Here is an 18,787-nt window from a genome sequence, read left to right as displayed (position 1 = left end):
GGGCTACTTTTGTTATTTTTTATGGCTTTAATTTATGAGTGATCGTCACAGCTCATATATCATGACTGAGTGTGTTTGTGTCTGTGTGTGTCAGTGTTTGCCCATCTATTCCCTGAATCCTTGTCTCGTAAGTGGTGTGAAGCCAGTCTGCAGCCAAAGATCACACAGGTCTGTGTCTGGGTCCATCGCTGGTCCTCGTAAATTCAGCAAAGTGCACATCTTCCATCAGGCCCACACACACACACACACACACACACACACACACACACACACACACACACACACACACACACACACACACACACACACAGGTCCCTTGTTGGGATTCCCCTCAGGCCGTGCTTGACCACAGCAGCAGGACACTTTAATGATGTCACATTTTAATGATGTCACTATAGCTCTGACCTTTGGCTTGCACCAATCCCACACCTCAGTGGGTCTGGGCACATTGACCTGGTGTGGGTACATGTGCATAATGTACATAAATTGTAAGTAACACTTTGCTGGTCATCCCTTTTCTGTTATATATTATGTTTTATCAATCTTGTTGTCTAGTGTCTGATTTGCATCCCATACCACCAGATGATACATTGCTTACTGCAACAATGGATGTGTCGTGTCTAACTGCACTGATTGTATGTTGAAGCAATGGACTGTTACATTTCTACAACATGGGCCACAGTAATGTTTCCTGATATGCACCTTCACTGGTTCCATAATGAATGAAATCATCAAATAGCAGAACACCACACTGTGTGTACATAGCTCCCACACTGTGATGCGGGACCTCACCTAATGTCTGCTGTTGTATTGATTTCTGCTCCTTTACAATTTAGCCACCAGAACAATGACCAACAGATCTATTGGTAGGACATGTAATCCTGTTTCCTCTCTCTCTCCACCACCCCCTCTTTCATCTCTCTCTCTCTCTCTCTGCTGCGTACATGTCTGTCTGATGTGACTACAAGCTTGGGTGTGATGTGACCCCTCCAGCCCCCCACTGAATACTGATGCAGGCCTTTATTGCAAGCTGCTGATGAGAGCTGAGTCTGAGCCAAGTCAAACGGCCCGGGGCCACACTTTAGGACCCCAGCACTAAAAAAGACTTAGCCCACCGTACCCGCAGGTCCCATCCATTATTCACCATGAAACACTCAAAACGCTGAGCCCCCACCTCGCCGCATAGCAAGAGAAGGATATTGTCTGGGGGGGGTTTGGTGCTTAATAGCAAGCTGTGAAGTTGGGGCGAGTCACACTCCTTATTCAGCAGCTGCTTTCATCCCCTGATTAGCTTCTTATTAAGTCTGCAGCTCCATGAAATTTTAATGAGAATTTATTCAAGAAATCGGGCGGAGCTGCTACTGTAGGACGATTACAAATAAATTCCTATTTTTCCCCCCCGACTTCTTCTTGGGTAGTTATGTGAAGTGCTGCTGTGATAGATGTTCTGTATGTGAGTCATTGGGTGCAACGTTAGCCTGAAGGCCAAGCAGTGTTTGACCTTTCTGGGACTTCATAATGGGCTACATTTGTAAGTTTTGATAGCTAATTCCCGTGTCCTCTCTAGGAAGGAACGTCTCTCTGAGTCTTTCATGTTTTTTTGGTGATAAGGTCGCTGTAGAAGAAGGATTTCAGTCTGTACAGACACCATCTCATCTTTGATTCACTCCAGCCTTGAAAACAGGAACATGAAAGGGATTGCACCAAAAGCAGCACCGACAGACAGACAGCCAGTCGAGAGAAAGAGGCGGCTTTTGTTTTGTTGTTGCTGGATTATAATTCTACGCGCCCCCGCTTCCCCCACCATCCCCCCTCCTACATCTTCAATTTCTAAGAGAATACCAAATAACAAGCATTTTGGAATCATCCCGCTTGGTATTTCATGTTAGTGCAAGCAGAAATCGATCTCTGATTTCACCACTTTTCCCCCACTTCTTTTTCCTCCCTCTTGTTTCCCGGTCCTGTCCTGTGTTTTGTCTGCAGTCAGATGTGTGCCACGGCAAAGTGTTAATGAAGTGTGAGGAGTGAAGCAGTAACACGTCTCGCCCATTTCACCCTTAAACTCCCTGGAGTGTGGGGATACAGAAAAGAACGCACACACAGGCACATACAGAGACATGCACACACACACTCTGTTTCACTCTCAAGGGGCTGATCCTGCAGAAACCAGGTTAATTAGCTTGTTCACTCCAGATCTTACAACGAGTCGTGCTCTTCAGATGTAGAGAGCCGCATTGTGCTCTGCTGCTTTGTGTGAAGGCTAATAAAGCCTAATAAAGCCTTAATCAAGGGTACCAGACCAGCAGCTAGGAGGGAGTATTTAAAATTCTGATTGATCTCCATTGTTGCTGGTGTGGAAATGAAGACATAATCAGTTGCCTTTTTGAGCACAAGGCGATCTGATTTAACATAATTTGTAATTTTCCATGTGCTTGTTATTGTTAAAGACATGGAGAAAAGTGTTCATGCTAGATTCTGTTGATTATATTGACAGTGTGTGAGGAAAGACCTGATTTGTCCCCCCAGCTTGATCCTTTGACGCAGGCAGCTCAGCACAAGTGCAGTAATCCTCTGTCCTGAATGTCCACCGCTAACAAAGTGTCTACACCACACCATGTTCCTAACATCCCTCTCTACTACCTGGAACCACTGCCAGCACTTATGCAACTTGCTTTCCACACCATTTTGGGGCTGTCTGCCTTACACAATCCCGGCAGTGCCACAGGATCAAGCCTTTTAGTATGGTTTGTTTTGTCTCTTTCTCGCCCCCTGACAGGATTACATGTTGTCTAGAAGGTTAGCCATTGGTGCTCCTATTTTTGGTCGTATAGCCTTTGCTCAAGGAGACTCTTTGTACAATCTTTTATTGACCTACTTAGAGCAACAATTCTCCCTGTACAGACTCCCCCCCCCCCCCTTCTTGTTTCTTTTTAGTGGCCCTCTCTGTGTTGTGCTTGATAGATGTTCCATGCTGGGGCGCCTATAAATACATTCAATACACTCCCCGCCCCTGCCTGCGTTCCTGGCTTCATCGTGCAGCGTTTTCATTCCAGAATCAATGCATATCTATGTTTCCATTCAATCAGCTGGACTGATGATCCTATATTGTTCGCTAAAGGAGGGGGGGGTTACTAAGGTTCAGAGTGAATAGAAACACATGAGCGCAGAGCACATGCTTGTTTTCTTTCAGGCATACATACTGCAATACACACACACATACACACACATCCCAGCAGGCCTGTGTGTAATTCCCGGTGATGGATGTGTGTTATCTTGAGCGATACATCAAGAAGCTGCTGACCTGTCTGCGTCAGAGCTGGCTGACCACAGGATTTATGATCTTCATCTCGTTATGGTCTGCTGATGAAGCTGTGTGTGTGTGTTGGACAAGAAAGGGAGAGTGTGTGTAAGTACACATTTGATTAACAGAGTCATCAGGCTGCTGTTAAATCCAGTCCACCTTTGAACCTTCTGATGTTTTAAAATCAGAACTGACTGAAAACATCCCAGAAGCTCCGCCCCTTCTGCGACTCAGCTGCTAATCAATTTGTTCCCTATAATATCATTATTTTTTTTATCTCAAATAACTCTACAGTATACTGGCATTCAAAGACAAGCCCATCAGTGGCAGAATAGATCGTCTCATCAGGTTTTGAATACATTTGCATGAAAAAAACTCATTTAAGGAAGCATTCCATCATGTAACTCCGTTTTTGCATCGCCAGCTCTCCCCCGTTCTTTATTCACTGAGATGATTGAAGGATGTATCCGTGTGTAAACTCGTTTAAATGGCACCCATCAATTACTGTTTCTCCTCAGTGACTTAATGTGATGATGATGAGGGAAGAAGGGGGAGAGAGAGGGGAAAAGAGGGAGAGCAAAAAGAGAGAAAAGCTTTGATTTGAGGAAGCTGACCTCTAAGGCGATTCCGTTGGATTCACACCAGTGACTTGTCTGATTGTGTTGGGGAAGACACTATTGTGCAAGTTGTGTGTGGTGTGATGTGTGTTTGTGAGTGTGCTTAGGGTTTTCAAGAAATCTCTGTGCATGCACAAAGCTGATTCATGCAAATACAGAAAAGCTATAATAACTCCTGTGCTGGATTTTTGTGTGAATGTGTTAGCGTGTATGTGACAGCTAAAAGGTGTGTCAGTGTGGGGTTCTCCCAGGATGTAATTAGGTCAGAGTGCGTCTTGTCTGTGAAACATTATTAGCTTCCAGATTCCAATGTGATTAGGATCCCCCCCCTCCCCACCTCACACCATTATCAACACAAGGCTGCAAGAATCCCTCTGGTGTCTCTCCTGAATGTTGCTTTTGTGAAACAATGCAATGAAACAAGGCGAGGACACACACACACACACACACACACAGACACATGCCGCTTAGTCATTTCCACAACGCACAGCAGCTTTATGTGAGGAAGAAGAGTCTAGAGGGACTCTATTGTCTAAAGTTGTGTGCTGCTGCTGCATTGAACTGCACACACTCCCCCAGATGCAGGAGCAGGTTTTCACTCTATTGCAGCACTCTCTCTGTCTGCTGAATTACAGCTAGCATCAGCAACTAAAGTCTGAGAGCTATTGGCACACACACACATACACCCCTCCGACTGCCGCTAGAGATGGAAACGGTCTCCATAGCAACATTCCCCTCTCCTGTTCAGCGCTCTGCCAGTAGCAGGTCCACAGAGGGCGTCGGGGGTACAAAACAACAAGCTCTCTCTCTCTCTTTGCCCAATATTATTGTCACTGTTAAACAGAGGGATAGCCTCTCCTGTAGTGTGTGTGTTTTTGCATAGTGTGTGTGTGTGTGACAGACATTATGCTGTGCCTTTTTGCCTCGGGCTGTGTATTAATTACAGTCACCATTAGCCTCTCCTAAATCCATGCAGATGTATGTGTTTGAGCAGGAGAGGAAAAGCTACCTTAAGGGTAGGTGTCTGTTATTTACTTTTAGGGCAGCTATGAAGAGACACCGAGACAATCCAGAAAAGGAAGAATATTTGTGAGTGATTGTATTTTACTGATGTATCCTGTTGATGCACTGCAGAGAGTTGAAGTTGAACATCTAAATACATATCTGCAGCATGGTCTGCAGGGCTACAACTGTGTTTTTTAATGAAGGAGCAGCAGGGCCACAGAGCAGCACGGGGTCCTACAGCCAGGAGGAGAGAGGGCGATGGCATTATTATTGTTGCCGCAGAGTCTCTTAAAAAAGCTATTAAATGACACAGATTGTCTCACTTCACTGACACAATTAGTTTGATATCATGCAGTGACTCATGCAGTCGCTTCTCCTGACCCATATATCTGTGCTGGAGCATACTATGCTAATTTATCATGAGATTTCCCTTCTCTTCCCTTCCTCTGACATGTCTGAAAAGAGCTTTCGTTTTGTCCGACTGATACCTTGACAGCTTTGTGCACATCCATGCTGACATTTTCTGCTTCCTGTGTTGCAGCTGACATTATCTCAACGGTGGAGTTTAACTCATCGGGGGAGCTGTTGGCCACCGGGGATAAAGGAGGCAGAGTGGTTGTCTTCCAGAGGGAGCAGGAGGTAAGAAATGCCAACAATGCAACACTGATTATGCTGCCCTTTCCGCTGAGAGGATTTCACAGCCTTGAAAAAAAAACTCAGGTTGATTTTAGATAACTACAAAGAAAAGGGAGTGTAATTAATGAAATTGTTTGATGGAAATTTAGCAGTAAATATTTTACAATCACATCTAGCTCCACAAAGAATCAGTTTAAACATGTTACACAGAGAAGCATTGTTTAAAACCACAGATTCTGAATTCCAGTAAAGATGCCAAGGTTTCAAATGACACACATCTGTTCTTAGCTACAGACAAATATGTTTTATTATTATTATATAGGCTGTAGATGTAATGAGGTGCCAGAACAGAGGTGCTCCATACAGCAGACATCTCTCTGTTACGTTATCTTTACGAGACAGCATGGGATGCTAGCTCCTCTGAGAGGCTTAGCTTGGCACAGTGGTGCTGTGAACTAAATGCTAACTACATCATGCTTATAAGCACACAGTGATTATGCTAACATGCTGAGCAAGTATAATGTTTACTATAGTCTGTATAGACTATAGACAGTCTGCATCACTCAGGACCCTTCACCCCCCCTTCACCACTCGTTTCAGCTGCTCCCCTCAGGCAGTCGTTTTAGAGTTCCACTGGTGAAAAAGAGAACTTACAGAAACTCTTTTATTCCAACAAGGCTAAATAAGCAATGTTTTTTAAATGCTGTGCATGTGTTTTTACCTATTTAGGGTACTTTTAGCTATTTATGACCTAATGTGAGTGTTAGTGTGAATGTTTGTATGTTTTCATGTTGAGCCTCAACAAAAGGTCATTTTATATCATAATGTGATAGACAATAAAGTTTTTTGAATCTTGAATATTCATCATCTTCAATGTTGCATGGTAGCATTCTACTGTTGGCTAAAAGGTCCCAAACCAGAAGGAAAACTGAGGTTTCATGTTACGTTATCTGCTGTAGATTTAAAAAGCCGAAGTACGAAGTCATGACACAACATCAAGTGTTAATATCTGGGATCAATGAAAGTCTAAATTAGTTCACCTGCTGCGTACTTTTAATATAGATTTTAGTCTAGACATAGATTGTATAAAGAATGGTAAGCTAAAGACCCGCCTCAAGTGAGGCCAAAATATTCAAATATGTAGAGCTCCCCCTGCTGACTGGCCCTTTTCACACATACGGAAATCTCCTGAAAAACTCAGGAGATTACCCAGAGTATGTGTGAACGCAAACAGCCAAACTTTTCACTCAGACTTCAGCTGGAGTTTCTCCAGCCAGACCCCTAGTGGGCTGAGAATTCAGTTTGACCCAGAGGAGGGGGAGTGACGTTTATATTCTGCTGCACGGTTCATAGAGTGTCTGCACGCGACCACTATGATCTCCGTGCCTGTAATTAAATGGCTGCATTAAGTTTTCTGTTCATCAGTATGTTGTTCTCAACTCCTTTGTGGATAGACTAGAATAGAATAGAATAGACTTTATTGTCATTGCACAAGAATACAACGAAATTTACTGTGCCATACCTGAAATATAAAAAATATGTAAATATATAGAATAAAAACAAATACATACATATACACACATGTGTATATATATATACCTACACAAGTACAGTAAAAATATCCAAACACACACACAACCACACACACACAGTCATCATTAGTTTATAAGTAAATGTGTAAACAAAGCAGGTCGAGGCAGTATTGCACTATTTGTCCCATGGTGGGTCAGTGTTTGATTTTGTTCAGTTCAGTGATGGCTCTTGGATAAAAACTGTCCTTCAGTCTGGAGGTGCGAGCCTTTAGTGCTCTGTAGCGCCTCCCAGAGGCTAACAGAGAGAACAGATGGTGATACGGGTGGGTATCATCTTTCACAATGTTGTTAGCTCTACGGAGTAGTGTAATCCAATGCTGTCATTCCATTGAATTACACATAGCATTGATATAAAGGCAAATATTGTCATTATAACATCGCGCACTCTGTTGCTTCGGCCGCTACTTCCGCGTTGTTTATTTACGTCACATCTTATGACGGGAAATCCCCCCCCCCCCCCCCCGTCCGTCTCACAGGGAAAGTCCCCCGCTGTGAGGAGCATAGGTGAACGGCTAGGTCGGGAGAATCTCCGGAGAAGTCCTCCTGTAAATATCTAGATATTATCCGGAGTGCATGTGAAAACGGCTCATGTTAACAGTTAGGACATGGGTCAAACTTTAAAATCAAAAGTCAATTTTCCTTAAACCTGGTTTGGTCATGAAAGTTATTATCACGTTATTTTGTGTTCAAGTAGCTAATTTCTGAGAAGTTTTGTTTTGATTTGTTAGAAACTGAATAAAATGTCATGATTGACACTTTAGCAGAACAGCAAGAGAAAATGTAAAAAACACAAGAGTCACAGAACTTCAATAACTGAGTGTCTGCTTCAAACTGACACAAGAATCTGGTCAGCTGTGGACTATACCAACCTACGTGAATTTTACCATTTTGTCTGTACGTTAAATGTGCGTTTAGTTAGCTGAAGATGTCAATACCAACATCAATACGGCTCTTTCAGCAGATCCCTACTGCGCAGACTCTGGTTGCAAATTCCCATCAAGTCAGGGATACTTTGGCTTCATTCTGTTCAACAAGAAGAGGCTGAGGCGAGCTGTCCATTTGTATACTGTATACTAGGGGTTGTACGGATTCGTCAACCTTACAGCTTTATGCCTGATGTCGACTAATTACTTATCAGGATATAAAATCTAAAACTGTGACTAAGCAGAACTGTGACAGTGAGTTGGCAAAAACTCTGTTTATCTGAGTTTTTTTATTTTCCAAGAGTGACTTTGCACTTATATGGGAGTTGTAGCACACGTGTTATTGTTGTCTACTTTACTGCAGCTGTTGCGACCTGCTGTTTCTTTATGTGTTGAATGTCTGGTACTAGCAGTTGATGCATTCACAGATTCATATTTCTGCTGGTTGAAAAGCATTCCCTTCTTCAGTAGTTTTATTGACAAACTTCATAAGCGGCTAGTCGATTCGACTGTTAAAACATGACTGTCAACTTAAAAAAATAAACAACGTGAAGTGATGCAACCCCTAGCATATACAGTCTATGATCTGGACCATCCCTTGACAGGAAACAAACACTCTAAATTCCTGCTTCTAGCATGGCGAATTTCATCATCAACCTTTATTTAAGTTATCATTGAGGGCGACAAACAAAATGAGTTAAGGCAGGAAATGAAATGAATAAAAGCAGTAAGAACAATAAAATATATAAACTTAAAATAATTAAAAGCCTGAACAACTACAATGATGAGTCAACAATTAAAATCAAATAAAACAGTTACATTCAGGTATTGGGCGGTTAAGAAGAATAGTTCTAAAGTGTCCAAAAGTGACAAAAGTGCTCAATTTTACAAAACGTTCCAGGAGTTTGCAACACTAACGCTAAAAGCAGTTTTCCCCGGGTCAGTCCTGGCATGAGGAACGAGTTAAGCTACTGAGGGTACATTTAGGTATTGAACAAACATTTACACTAGCATTGATTTTTACTGAATTATTCAACGTGTTGTCACAAATATGTTCTGAAGAGTTGAATCTTATGGAGTTCATGGCAAACAGGTCATTCACTTACCACGTTTCTCCCTCTCTCCTTATCTTTCAGAGTAAGAGTCAGCCCCAACGTCGAGGGGAGTACAATGTTTACAGCACATTTCAGAGCCACGAGCCCGAGTTCGACTACCTGAAGAGTTTGGAGATCGAGGAGAAGATCAACAAGATCAAATGGCTTCCTCAGCAGAACGCCGCCTACTTCCTGCTTTCCACCAACGGTGAGTACATTATCTAAGGAGAGCCTGGTTCTGCAGGGCAAATAAACCATGAAACTGTCATACAAACATTTTTAAATGTGGGCATTTTCAATCAATCAATCTTTACAACTGATGTACACATGTTGTATTACATGTAAATGTCTTTTTGACTTTTGTGTTTATTTATTGGTGTTCGGCTTCAGTGCCACCAGCAGACACATTTCAGATTTAAAAATTCATGCATGGCTTCCACAACAGGAGCACACATACATATATCAAAGTGTGTTCAACCATCACACACTGACACACACACACACACTGACACACACACACACACACTGACACACACACACACACACACACACACACACACACACACACACACACACACACACACTGACACACACACACACACACACACACACACACACACTGACACACACACTGACACACACACACACACACACACACACACACACACACACACTGACACACACACACACACACACACTGACACACACACACACACACATCAGCAGAAAGACGTCTTGCAGATTGCCGGCTTCATGCATGGGCTGCTACAGAAGTGCTAGCGGTGGCTGGAGCAGATGGTGGAGATTCCTGTGGCGATGGCCTCGCTGCTCTGACACCAATATTCACAGCGGAAATTAAAAGAAGAAAAAAAACAACCTGACTGCCGCCGCCATCCCCTTCAGTAGAGCGAGGAGACGGGATGTAACTGGTGTCTGTGTGATGCAGATTGAAAAACACACCCAGATGGCTTTTTCAGGGGTGGGGGGAGCGTAGACGGGAAATGTAGTCAACTTGTAGATTGATATCAGTGACATAAAAATGTTCACAGGAGCCGCCATTCATCATTCTTGCTGGCTGCTGCCCAGCTACATGCCAGATTGGCTGCCCAACCCCCCACATCCATCTTGGATCAGTGATTCACTGTAGTGAGCTGTAGTGATCTAACTGTATTTTTTTTCGTTTGTGTGTGATGGATCCATCTCAGACAAGACAGTGAAGCTGTGGAAAATCAGCGAGAGAGACAAGCGTCCAGAGGGATACAACCTGAAGGACGAGGATGGACGGATCAGAAACCCGTCGACAATCACCTCGCTACGGGTAAGAGGTCACACAAGACTAGCAGCTTTACACCCCCTGAAATGTCACAGAGTCATGAAAAAACAGCGCTACGTCTCGTCCTGCTTGTGTTTGACAGATTTTAAATGTGGCTGGGAGCCAAACAGCAGGTTAAGATATTCCAGATAGATCTTAAAAGAAAGCAAAAACAGACCTTTAAAGAACGAGGATAGCAGTTATAAAACAACAAACTCTGCAATCATAAATATGAACTTAAACTGCTCACTTTTAAAATCCCCTGACCTTAGTGGTCCCACAGTGATGTTACATTGAAGCACATCATTGTATATTAGGTTTTAGTATCCTTCTTTTCAATACATATCTTATTAAATATATTTTTCAAATGATTTATTTAAAAAAAAAGAAAGAAAAAAAGGATGATGTATTTCATATTTCATGTTTTGTTATTTCTCTCCTCTTAACGATCTCTCGGTATTCAATGAAATGTATACATTAAGAACATCTGCTTATTTGTGCTGTATTGTGAGTAATCTATGGTAAACATGTAAAGCTAACAGCAGGTTGGCTTAGCTTAGCATTACCACCATGAAAATGGGGAAACAAAACCCAGCTGTACCTGCACCGTTAAAGCTCACAAAAACAAAAAACATTAATCTTGATTCCAACTTTTGGTTTAGGTTTCAAATAAAAAGTCTAGAGAGTCATGCTAGTTTTTTCCTCTCAGCTAGGCTGAACAAATGTTGACTTAAGTTTTATTTTGACTGATATTAGTGTTATCAATCACCTCATCTTCTCCTAATCAGACATAACTCAACATGCTGACATGTTCATTTGAGGGCAAATTAGCAGTTCAGGAGAATGACACCAAGAAAAAAACATGAATCTGAAACTGAACATGCTAAGTTCTTTTAAAAAGGCCTGTTCATCTCAAACAGTATTTTTATAATAGACATTTTGACTTTTCATAGCAGCACATCAAAGTGTGACTTATGATCACAGTGTCAATGCAAGCAACATTTCACTTGATCAATCAATCAATCAAATGTACTCTGAAGCACCAAATGACAACAAAAGACTTTACATAAGGAGCAGGTCAGGACTCTACTCTTTGTGTTATGTGTTTCATTAAAGTGTTCCTGTAGGTCATGACAGTGAGAGTGAGCCAGCATCACTAATATCTGGACCTGGAAAGATCAGCTTAATATAAGCCAGCCGTCACTGGTTAGGGTTCATTAACAAGCCGTGCTTTCTTACGCTCTCGTTTTGATATTTGTTTTTCTGTGACAAAGGTCTGTTCTCAGTTTGCACAGGGGATGAAATCTGAGAAGTAGAGCTCAGTTAAGCTGATTAAATCAAAAATAAAGCATTCAGTCATTATGCAATGGATGCCTTTAATCCTCTGTAAACTTATTAGCAACACCTACAGAATGTCTGAACTTTGTCCATCAGAGTTAATATAGATTTCCTTTTTTTTAAATATCTGTTGTAATAATAATGTACTCACTTTCTGACACCAGCAAACAAACCAGTAGACACTTTTGAATGTACACTGTCAGTGGGAAAGTGAGAATGATTGATTGTAATGTGCACTGAGGTGAAGACCATGAACGGGTTCACCCCACCTCCCCCCCCCCCCCCCCCCCCCCCCCCCCCACCCTCACCCCTCACACACACACACATACACACACAGTCTTTTCTTATCACTCTGCTACCTCTTTAATTTTCACACAAAGCAGGCGGGCACGTAGGGCAGCATGTGTGTGTGTCTGCCATAGTAGATTAGTGCTGTGTTCTGCGTGTCCGTTCCCTCTTTGTCTGGCTGGCCAGGGGATCATAGCAACCTGGAGGACAGGCCAGGACTGTGGCAATCCTGTTTAGGGGCTGTGAAATCTGCACATGGGGGAAAAGCAGGAGGAGGAAAGCTCAGAAAAATATTTTGAAATTGAGCCAAAAAAATAGATCAAACAACGAGTACTCGTTTTTATTTCATATCAAGTCTTCCATTCAGGATTCAATTAAAACACAAATAGCATACTGTCATTATCTATTTCAATACACTGCTTTAAACTTCAATGTGGTGGATAGTGTTGTTTGAGGATTCCCTTTTGTTAAAGTGTAGAAATATTTCAATTGTAAAGACTGAGTCTTAAGGAAGATATTCTTCTTAGGCAGGCTGAATAATGTAACTGTCAGTGTTTGAGGTGAGGGGTTAATACGGTCCATGTCTCTTTGGACAGCCAGTGAAAGACATGGAAATGAAGTGACACCCATGGAGATACAGCGGCCTGCTGGGCTGCCATGTCTCTCTGTCAGTGCCAGCAGTGGACGAGAGGAAGAGAAGAAGAAGCAGTCGATTTGTTCTTCCCTCTCCCTCCCCTCCCTTCTCTCTTTGTCTGGGTTTTATCTGGCCAACGGGGGGCTGCATGCAGGCTGGTGCTGGGCATCTTTGAAGCCCGAGCAGCACTGTGTAACTGTGTGATTGTGCATATGAGTGTGTGTGTGTGTGTGTGTGTGTGTGTGTGTGTTTGAGTGTGAGTGAGCTTGTCTTAATTCTGCAGAGTTCAGTTATCATTCCTCAGCAGGGCCTGGCGATGCCCTCGGGCCATCTTTCTTTCCACCTTTTTAGCTTTCTCTCTTTTCTGGTTTTCTCTCACATAAAAATAAAAAAGAGGGGTGACTCCGTCAGCATGTCCATGAGAGAGAGAGCGAGAGAGAGAGCGAGAGAGAGAGAGAGAGAGAGAGAGAGGGAGGAAGGTGTGATCACTGAGTATCCATGCAGCAAACAGATATCCTCTGATTGAGGCGGCTCATCAAACAGCCCTGGAGCCCCGCAGTCGCTGTCTCTGTTTCATTAAGATTTGTGGAGTAAATGTCACATGCAACCCTGAAGTCATCTTGTTGTGGCTCACACACACTCCAAAAACACACACACTCCAAAACACACACACACATACCGCATACTAACACAATAAATTAATGCCCACATTCGCCCACCAGCATGCTCAGTCACACACACAGATTTAATATCTAAGAGGTTTCCAGCATCAAAGCGCATACATTAGTGAATCTGTGTTGAGAAACCCATCAAAGCCTTCAGAGAGAATCTATTTCTTGCATTTTTCCTGTATTTCCCATTTCCCCTTCTCTTACTGGTCTTTCTTCACTGATAGGTGCCCGTGTTGCAGCCGATGGACTTGATGGTTGAGGCGACAGCCAGGCGAGTTTTCAGCAACGCTCACACCTACCACATCAACTCCATCTCTGTGAACTCCGACCTCCAAACATACATCTCCACTGACGACCTGCGGGTGAACCTGTGGAACCTGGAGATCACCGACCGCAGCTTCAGTATCCTCTCACTCAGGATTGCTCTGAGTTAACGAGCCATGTTTGCATTACAAATATTTGAATAATTCAGTCTAGAATACATTCTGCTATGTTAAGAAAACGCGTACATTTTTAAAGCTACAGATTTCAAAATTTGCAGCTCCAAAAAAATAGGAACAACCAAAACTACCTGGTTACCAGAAAAAATGTCAGCCAGGCTTTACACAGTGAGAAACATTGACATTTCAGAAAGCTGCTTACGATGTGGCCATAGATAACCACCACTAAATAAACTGCCTGATGTGAGGGACATTTGCTCTGCTGAAGTACAGATACTCAAATGTACTTAAGTTTAGTACTCAAATAAATGTATCTCTTTTCTTTCCACCACTGCTTCCTGGTGGACATATGCATTAGGTTGTGCTGGTAGCCTCGGGCGCAGGCCCAGGTGTGGCCACCCCGGATGCAGATCAGGAAGTAGCAAATATTTAAAAAGGCCAAAGTGGAGAAGGGTTGAAACAGGTCAGTCGGTCAGACTTGAAATGCGGGTTGCAGTAGGGCTGAGCGATATGACCTCAAATCAATATCAAGATTAATCTGGATCTGGATTACGATTTATGAACGATGATTTTGTTTTTTGTCCTCAGTTCAGTGATTTGGTCTCTATTGTAAATATGATCAACTATTAAAGCTGGGATATGTTTTCTAATGAAAGAGTTCATATCTGATGAACTATTCTGTGATTATTTATTGAATATTTGGAACTGAAATCAAAGAATCGCTTGAAATGAAAATGACATATTTTAGTTTTAAAGTAGAAATTAACTTCTCTAAAAAAGTAGAAAATAAATAACTCTTATTTCTTGCAAACAGTTTTTCCTCAGTGTTTACATTTGACTTATTTTTGTTCGGTGTCGTCTTCCCTAAAGACAGAATGTGTCCAAACGACGGACATTGCTTCTATGTCGCGGACTGGACGTGTCGTCACCTGACACTGCCCTGAAAATAATTTTTAAAAATCAACATGGGCTAGATTAAGTTGATTAGAGGTTCTGCATGTCAGTTTCGAGTCATTTTCGATTAATTACCCAGCCATTGGTTGCAGTCAGACCTCTGGCTCCTATCATGCATGCTATTTCCTCTCTCTCCTTGATTTCATACTCTATCTATATTCAAAGCCCCAAATATAAATCCTAATAATTATATCAATGAGGTGTAAAAACAGCATGTGTTTATCTATACTTCCTTCACAGTCGAGGTTATCCACTGAATGTCTGACACTTGTAGTTGTTCCTTAGTTTCTACCTGTCAGACATTGTGGACATCAAGCCGGCCAACATGGAGGAGCTGACAGAGGTGATCACCTCTGCGGAGTTTCATCCCCAGCAGTGTCACACCTTCGCTTACAGCAGCAGCAAGGGCTCGATACGCCTGTGTGACATGAGACAGGCCGCGCTCTGTGACAAACACTGCAAATGTGAGTACCATCAGAGAGCACTCTGAGATAATGAGACGCAAAATCCATCAGATGATCCACTATGAACAAGTCCTTTTTTGTACGGTTTCCCTTTGTATCCACATTCCCACAGCAATAACTAACATTGTTTTTTTCAAAATAATTGCGTCAAGATCAATTCAAGCAAAATCTATTTATTACATTGTCTTCATTCAAGTACATGTCTTTTGTTTATAACTTTTACATCGCTATACGAGGCCTCTAAATGTTGATTTTTGTTCACTTTTAAAAGCTTCTGTATCAGATATTCCTTCCTCATTAATAGTGGCATATCTAATTTAATTAAAGTACTGAAGCTACTGAAAATAAAGTATTAAATGTAATTGTATATTTCATGTAACTGTAGACTATTAACTCCTCTGATCATAAAAATGAGATCTCAATAAAACAAAGTTGAAGTATAAGAATTATTTTCATCATGAAAAATTCATGCACGCCTACAATATTCACGCACCGCATTTGCCAATTCACACTCAATATTTTGGCTTTAGCTTCATCTTTGCTTGGCTGCTCCCCCTCCCCCCCTGTTCAATATGCCAAGTCTGATACCCATCAATAATTCTCCTTGTGTGTTTCAAACAATGAATGGCCTTCTCTAAAGCTTTACAATGCATGCATACACTTTAGGTGAATGAATAATGAATAAATTGACATTTTGGCTAAAAAATCAATGTGGCATTAGTCCCACATGGCCACACCTTGTTGTTCAATAACGTCGGTCATTTCCTCAGACGTATTGATGCGTTCACTGGAGCGTACACCAACATGGCCTGTTAAATTTCACGTGGGTAAGAGAGCTAAATAAGAACAAATGTAAGTACATCTGAAGCTCTGCTGGCTCAGGCTCGACTCTGTTTGTCTTTTATTGAACGTGCCGTTAGTAGACAGGTGCTTGTACACCCACGCACATGCACGCACACACACACACACACACACACACACAGATCAGGCGCTTTGTTAGCCTCAGGACGGGTCTGCTGATACTGACCTACTGTCTCACTGTATGAATGTGTATGGCTCAGAGCATTGTATGATACACTACTACCTCCCACACATTTACACACAGCTTCATTTCCCCTTGACACACACACACACACACGCACACACACACACACACACACACACACACACACACACACACACACACACACACACACACACACACACACACACACACACACACACACACACACACACACACACACACACACACACTTCCTGAACCTTCTACATAAACAACAAAACACAATGAAACTGTATCTCCATCCTGAACGTGTAATTCTCTGCTGCTGCTATCAATCAGCATTAGCGTTAGGATGTCTGCTTGAATATATGAATGTAGAGATGGATGAGAGTATAGATGTAGAGATGGATGAGAGTATGAATGTAGAGATGGATGAGAGTATGAATGTAGAGATGGATGAGAGTATAGATGTAGAGATGGATGAGAGTATGAATGTAGAGATGGATGAGAGTATAGATGTAGAGATGGATGAGAGTATAGATGTAGAGATGGATGAGAGTATGAATGTAGAGATGGATGAGAGTATGAATGTAGAGATGGATGAGAGTATGAATGTAGAGATGGATGAGAGTATGAATGTAGAGATGGATGAGAGTATAGATGTAGAGATGGATGAGAGTATAGATGTAGAGATGGATGAGAGTATGAATGTAAAGATGGATGAGAGTATGAATGTAGAGATGTATGAGAGTATGAATGTAGGGATGGATGAGAGTATGAATGTAGAGATGGATGAGAGTATGAATGTAGGGATGTATGAGAGTATGAATGTAGGGATGTATGAGAGTATGAATGTAGAGATGGATGAGAGTATGAATGTAGAGATGGATGAGAGTATGAATGTAGAGATGTATGAGAGTATGAATGTAAAGATGGATGAGAGTATGAATGTAGAGATGTATGAGAGTATGAATGTAGAGATGGATGAGAGTATGAATGTAGAGATGGATGAGAGTATGAATGTAGAGATGGATGAGAGTATGAATGTAGGGATGTATGAGAGTATGAATGTAGGGATGTATGAGAGTATGAATGTAGGGATGTATGAGAGTATGAATGTAGGGATGTATGAGAGTATGAATGTAGGGATGTATGAGAGTATAGATGTAGAGATGGATGAATGAAGGGATAGGAAAGGATAAGTGCTGAGCTGCAGGACAGAGAGATGGGGACCAAACGGCCTCCATGCTGACTCCCAAGGGACCCTATTATATGCCAGCAGGGAAGGAGGGCAAGGACTCCAACACACACACACACACACACACACACACACACACACACACACACACACACACACACACACACACACACACACACACACACACACACACACACACACACACACACACACACACACACACACACGCATATATACATGCACATGCACTTTCATACACACACAAATCCAGCAGGACTCAAATGGGCCCTGCACTTTGACATTGATTTGTTTTTCTTATCCCTTCCTCATCCCCCCATTTTTTTATCTCTCACGCCCCATCCCCTAGTTAGACTCCCCATTGACACATCACAGAGCGATTCTCCAGGCCTCAGCGGAGGTGGAGGGAGGGGAAGGGAGGGGAGAAGGGTAGGGGTATATTTGGAGAGATGGAGAGGGGAGAGTGGAGGAAGGGTGGGAGGAGGAACAATAACTTGACAGCTAACGATGGAATGCCTGGCTCTTATCCCCAGCGTGCTGGCCTGCACACAGATCAGCAGCTGCCAGAATCAATATGAATCATAACCAATATTTACCCAGCATGCTGACCCATGCCTGCCTCCCTAAACACACAGAAATAATACCACGAGGAGATGCAGCTGCTGCAGAAAAACAGGATTGTTGTGGCTTCTCTCGTTCACTAATGACAGCTCCATACAGAACATGCTTTGTGTTTCCCTGCTGTCTATTGGTAAAAGACTCTATGCAGACAAAAACACCTCTTAGGCAGAGACCTCCCAAAGAGGAACATGTGTTTGCTCTGTCAGAAGCTAACTCCCTTTTTCTTTTAATCTCATGTAGACTTTGAGGAGCCAGAGGATCCCTCCACTCGCTCCTTTTTCTCTGAAATCATCTCATCGATCTCCGATGTGAAATTCAGCCACAACGGGCGGTACCTGATGACACGGGACTACCTCACTGTAAAAGTGTGGGACCTTCAGATGGAGAACAAACCACTGGAGACGTACCAGGTGAGTTCTCAGTTGTCAAGCTTTCATTTTTTCCTTTTGGACAGTTTGAAGGCTCCAAAGATTTTTTCGGCTGGGGACGTGAGCAAATAATGGTTAGGCTGAGTTTAAATCATAAGGTATTGATTTCAGGCTTATCACTCAACATAATCCTGTTGCAGTGTCTTCCTGCCAATCTATTACTGTGTCATCTTTAGCGATTAACCCAGGAGGGCTTATTGAGCAGGCTGTCGCTAGAAAGACAGATTGTGGTGGTGCCGGTGCAACCTGA

At 42.5% G+C, this 18,787-nt stretch overlaps 1 protein-coding gene across 2 annotated transcripts in view; it reads left to right on the top strand.

Moving 5' to 3' along the window:
- ppp2r2ba (protein phosphatase 2, regulatory subunit B, beta a) overlaps positions 1 to 18,787 on the top strand; it is a 50,519-nt gene that overhangs the window by 27,663 nt on the left and 4,069 nt on the right. For both annotated transcript variants that reach the window (XM_061049003.1, XM_061049004.1), the window contains exons 2-7: positions 5,465 to 5,562; positions 9,211 to 9,376; positions 10,374 to 10,486; positions 13,636 to 13,813; positions 15,105 to 15,269; positions 18,350 to 18,519. In XM_061049003.1, coding sequence (XP_060904986.1) covers positions 5,465 to 5,562; positions 9,211 to 9,376; positions 10,374 to 10,486; positions 13,636 to 13,813; positions 15,105 to 15,269; positions 18,350 to 18,519 — 890 coding nt within the window. The remainder of the gene's footprint in view (positions 1 to 5,464; positions 5,563 to 9,210; positions 9,377 to 10,373; positions 10,487 to 13,635; positions 13,814 to 15,104; positions 15,270 to 18,349; positions 18,520 to 18,787) is intronic.

The sequence above is a fragment of the Labrus mixtus genome, chromosome 10 (assembly GCF_963584025.1).
Source record: "Labrus mixtus chromosome 10, fLabMix1.1, whole genome shotgun sequence".
Lineage (NCBI taxonomy): Eukaryota > Metazoa > Chordata > Actinopteri > Labriformes > Labridae > Labrus > Labrus mixtus.
Note: the sequence above shows the minus strand (reverse complement) of the source record. Positions and strands in the feature narration are given on the sequence as shown.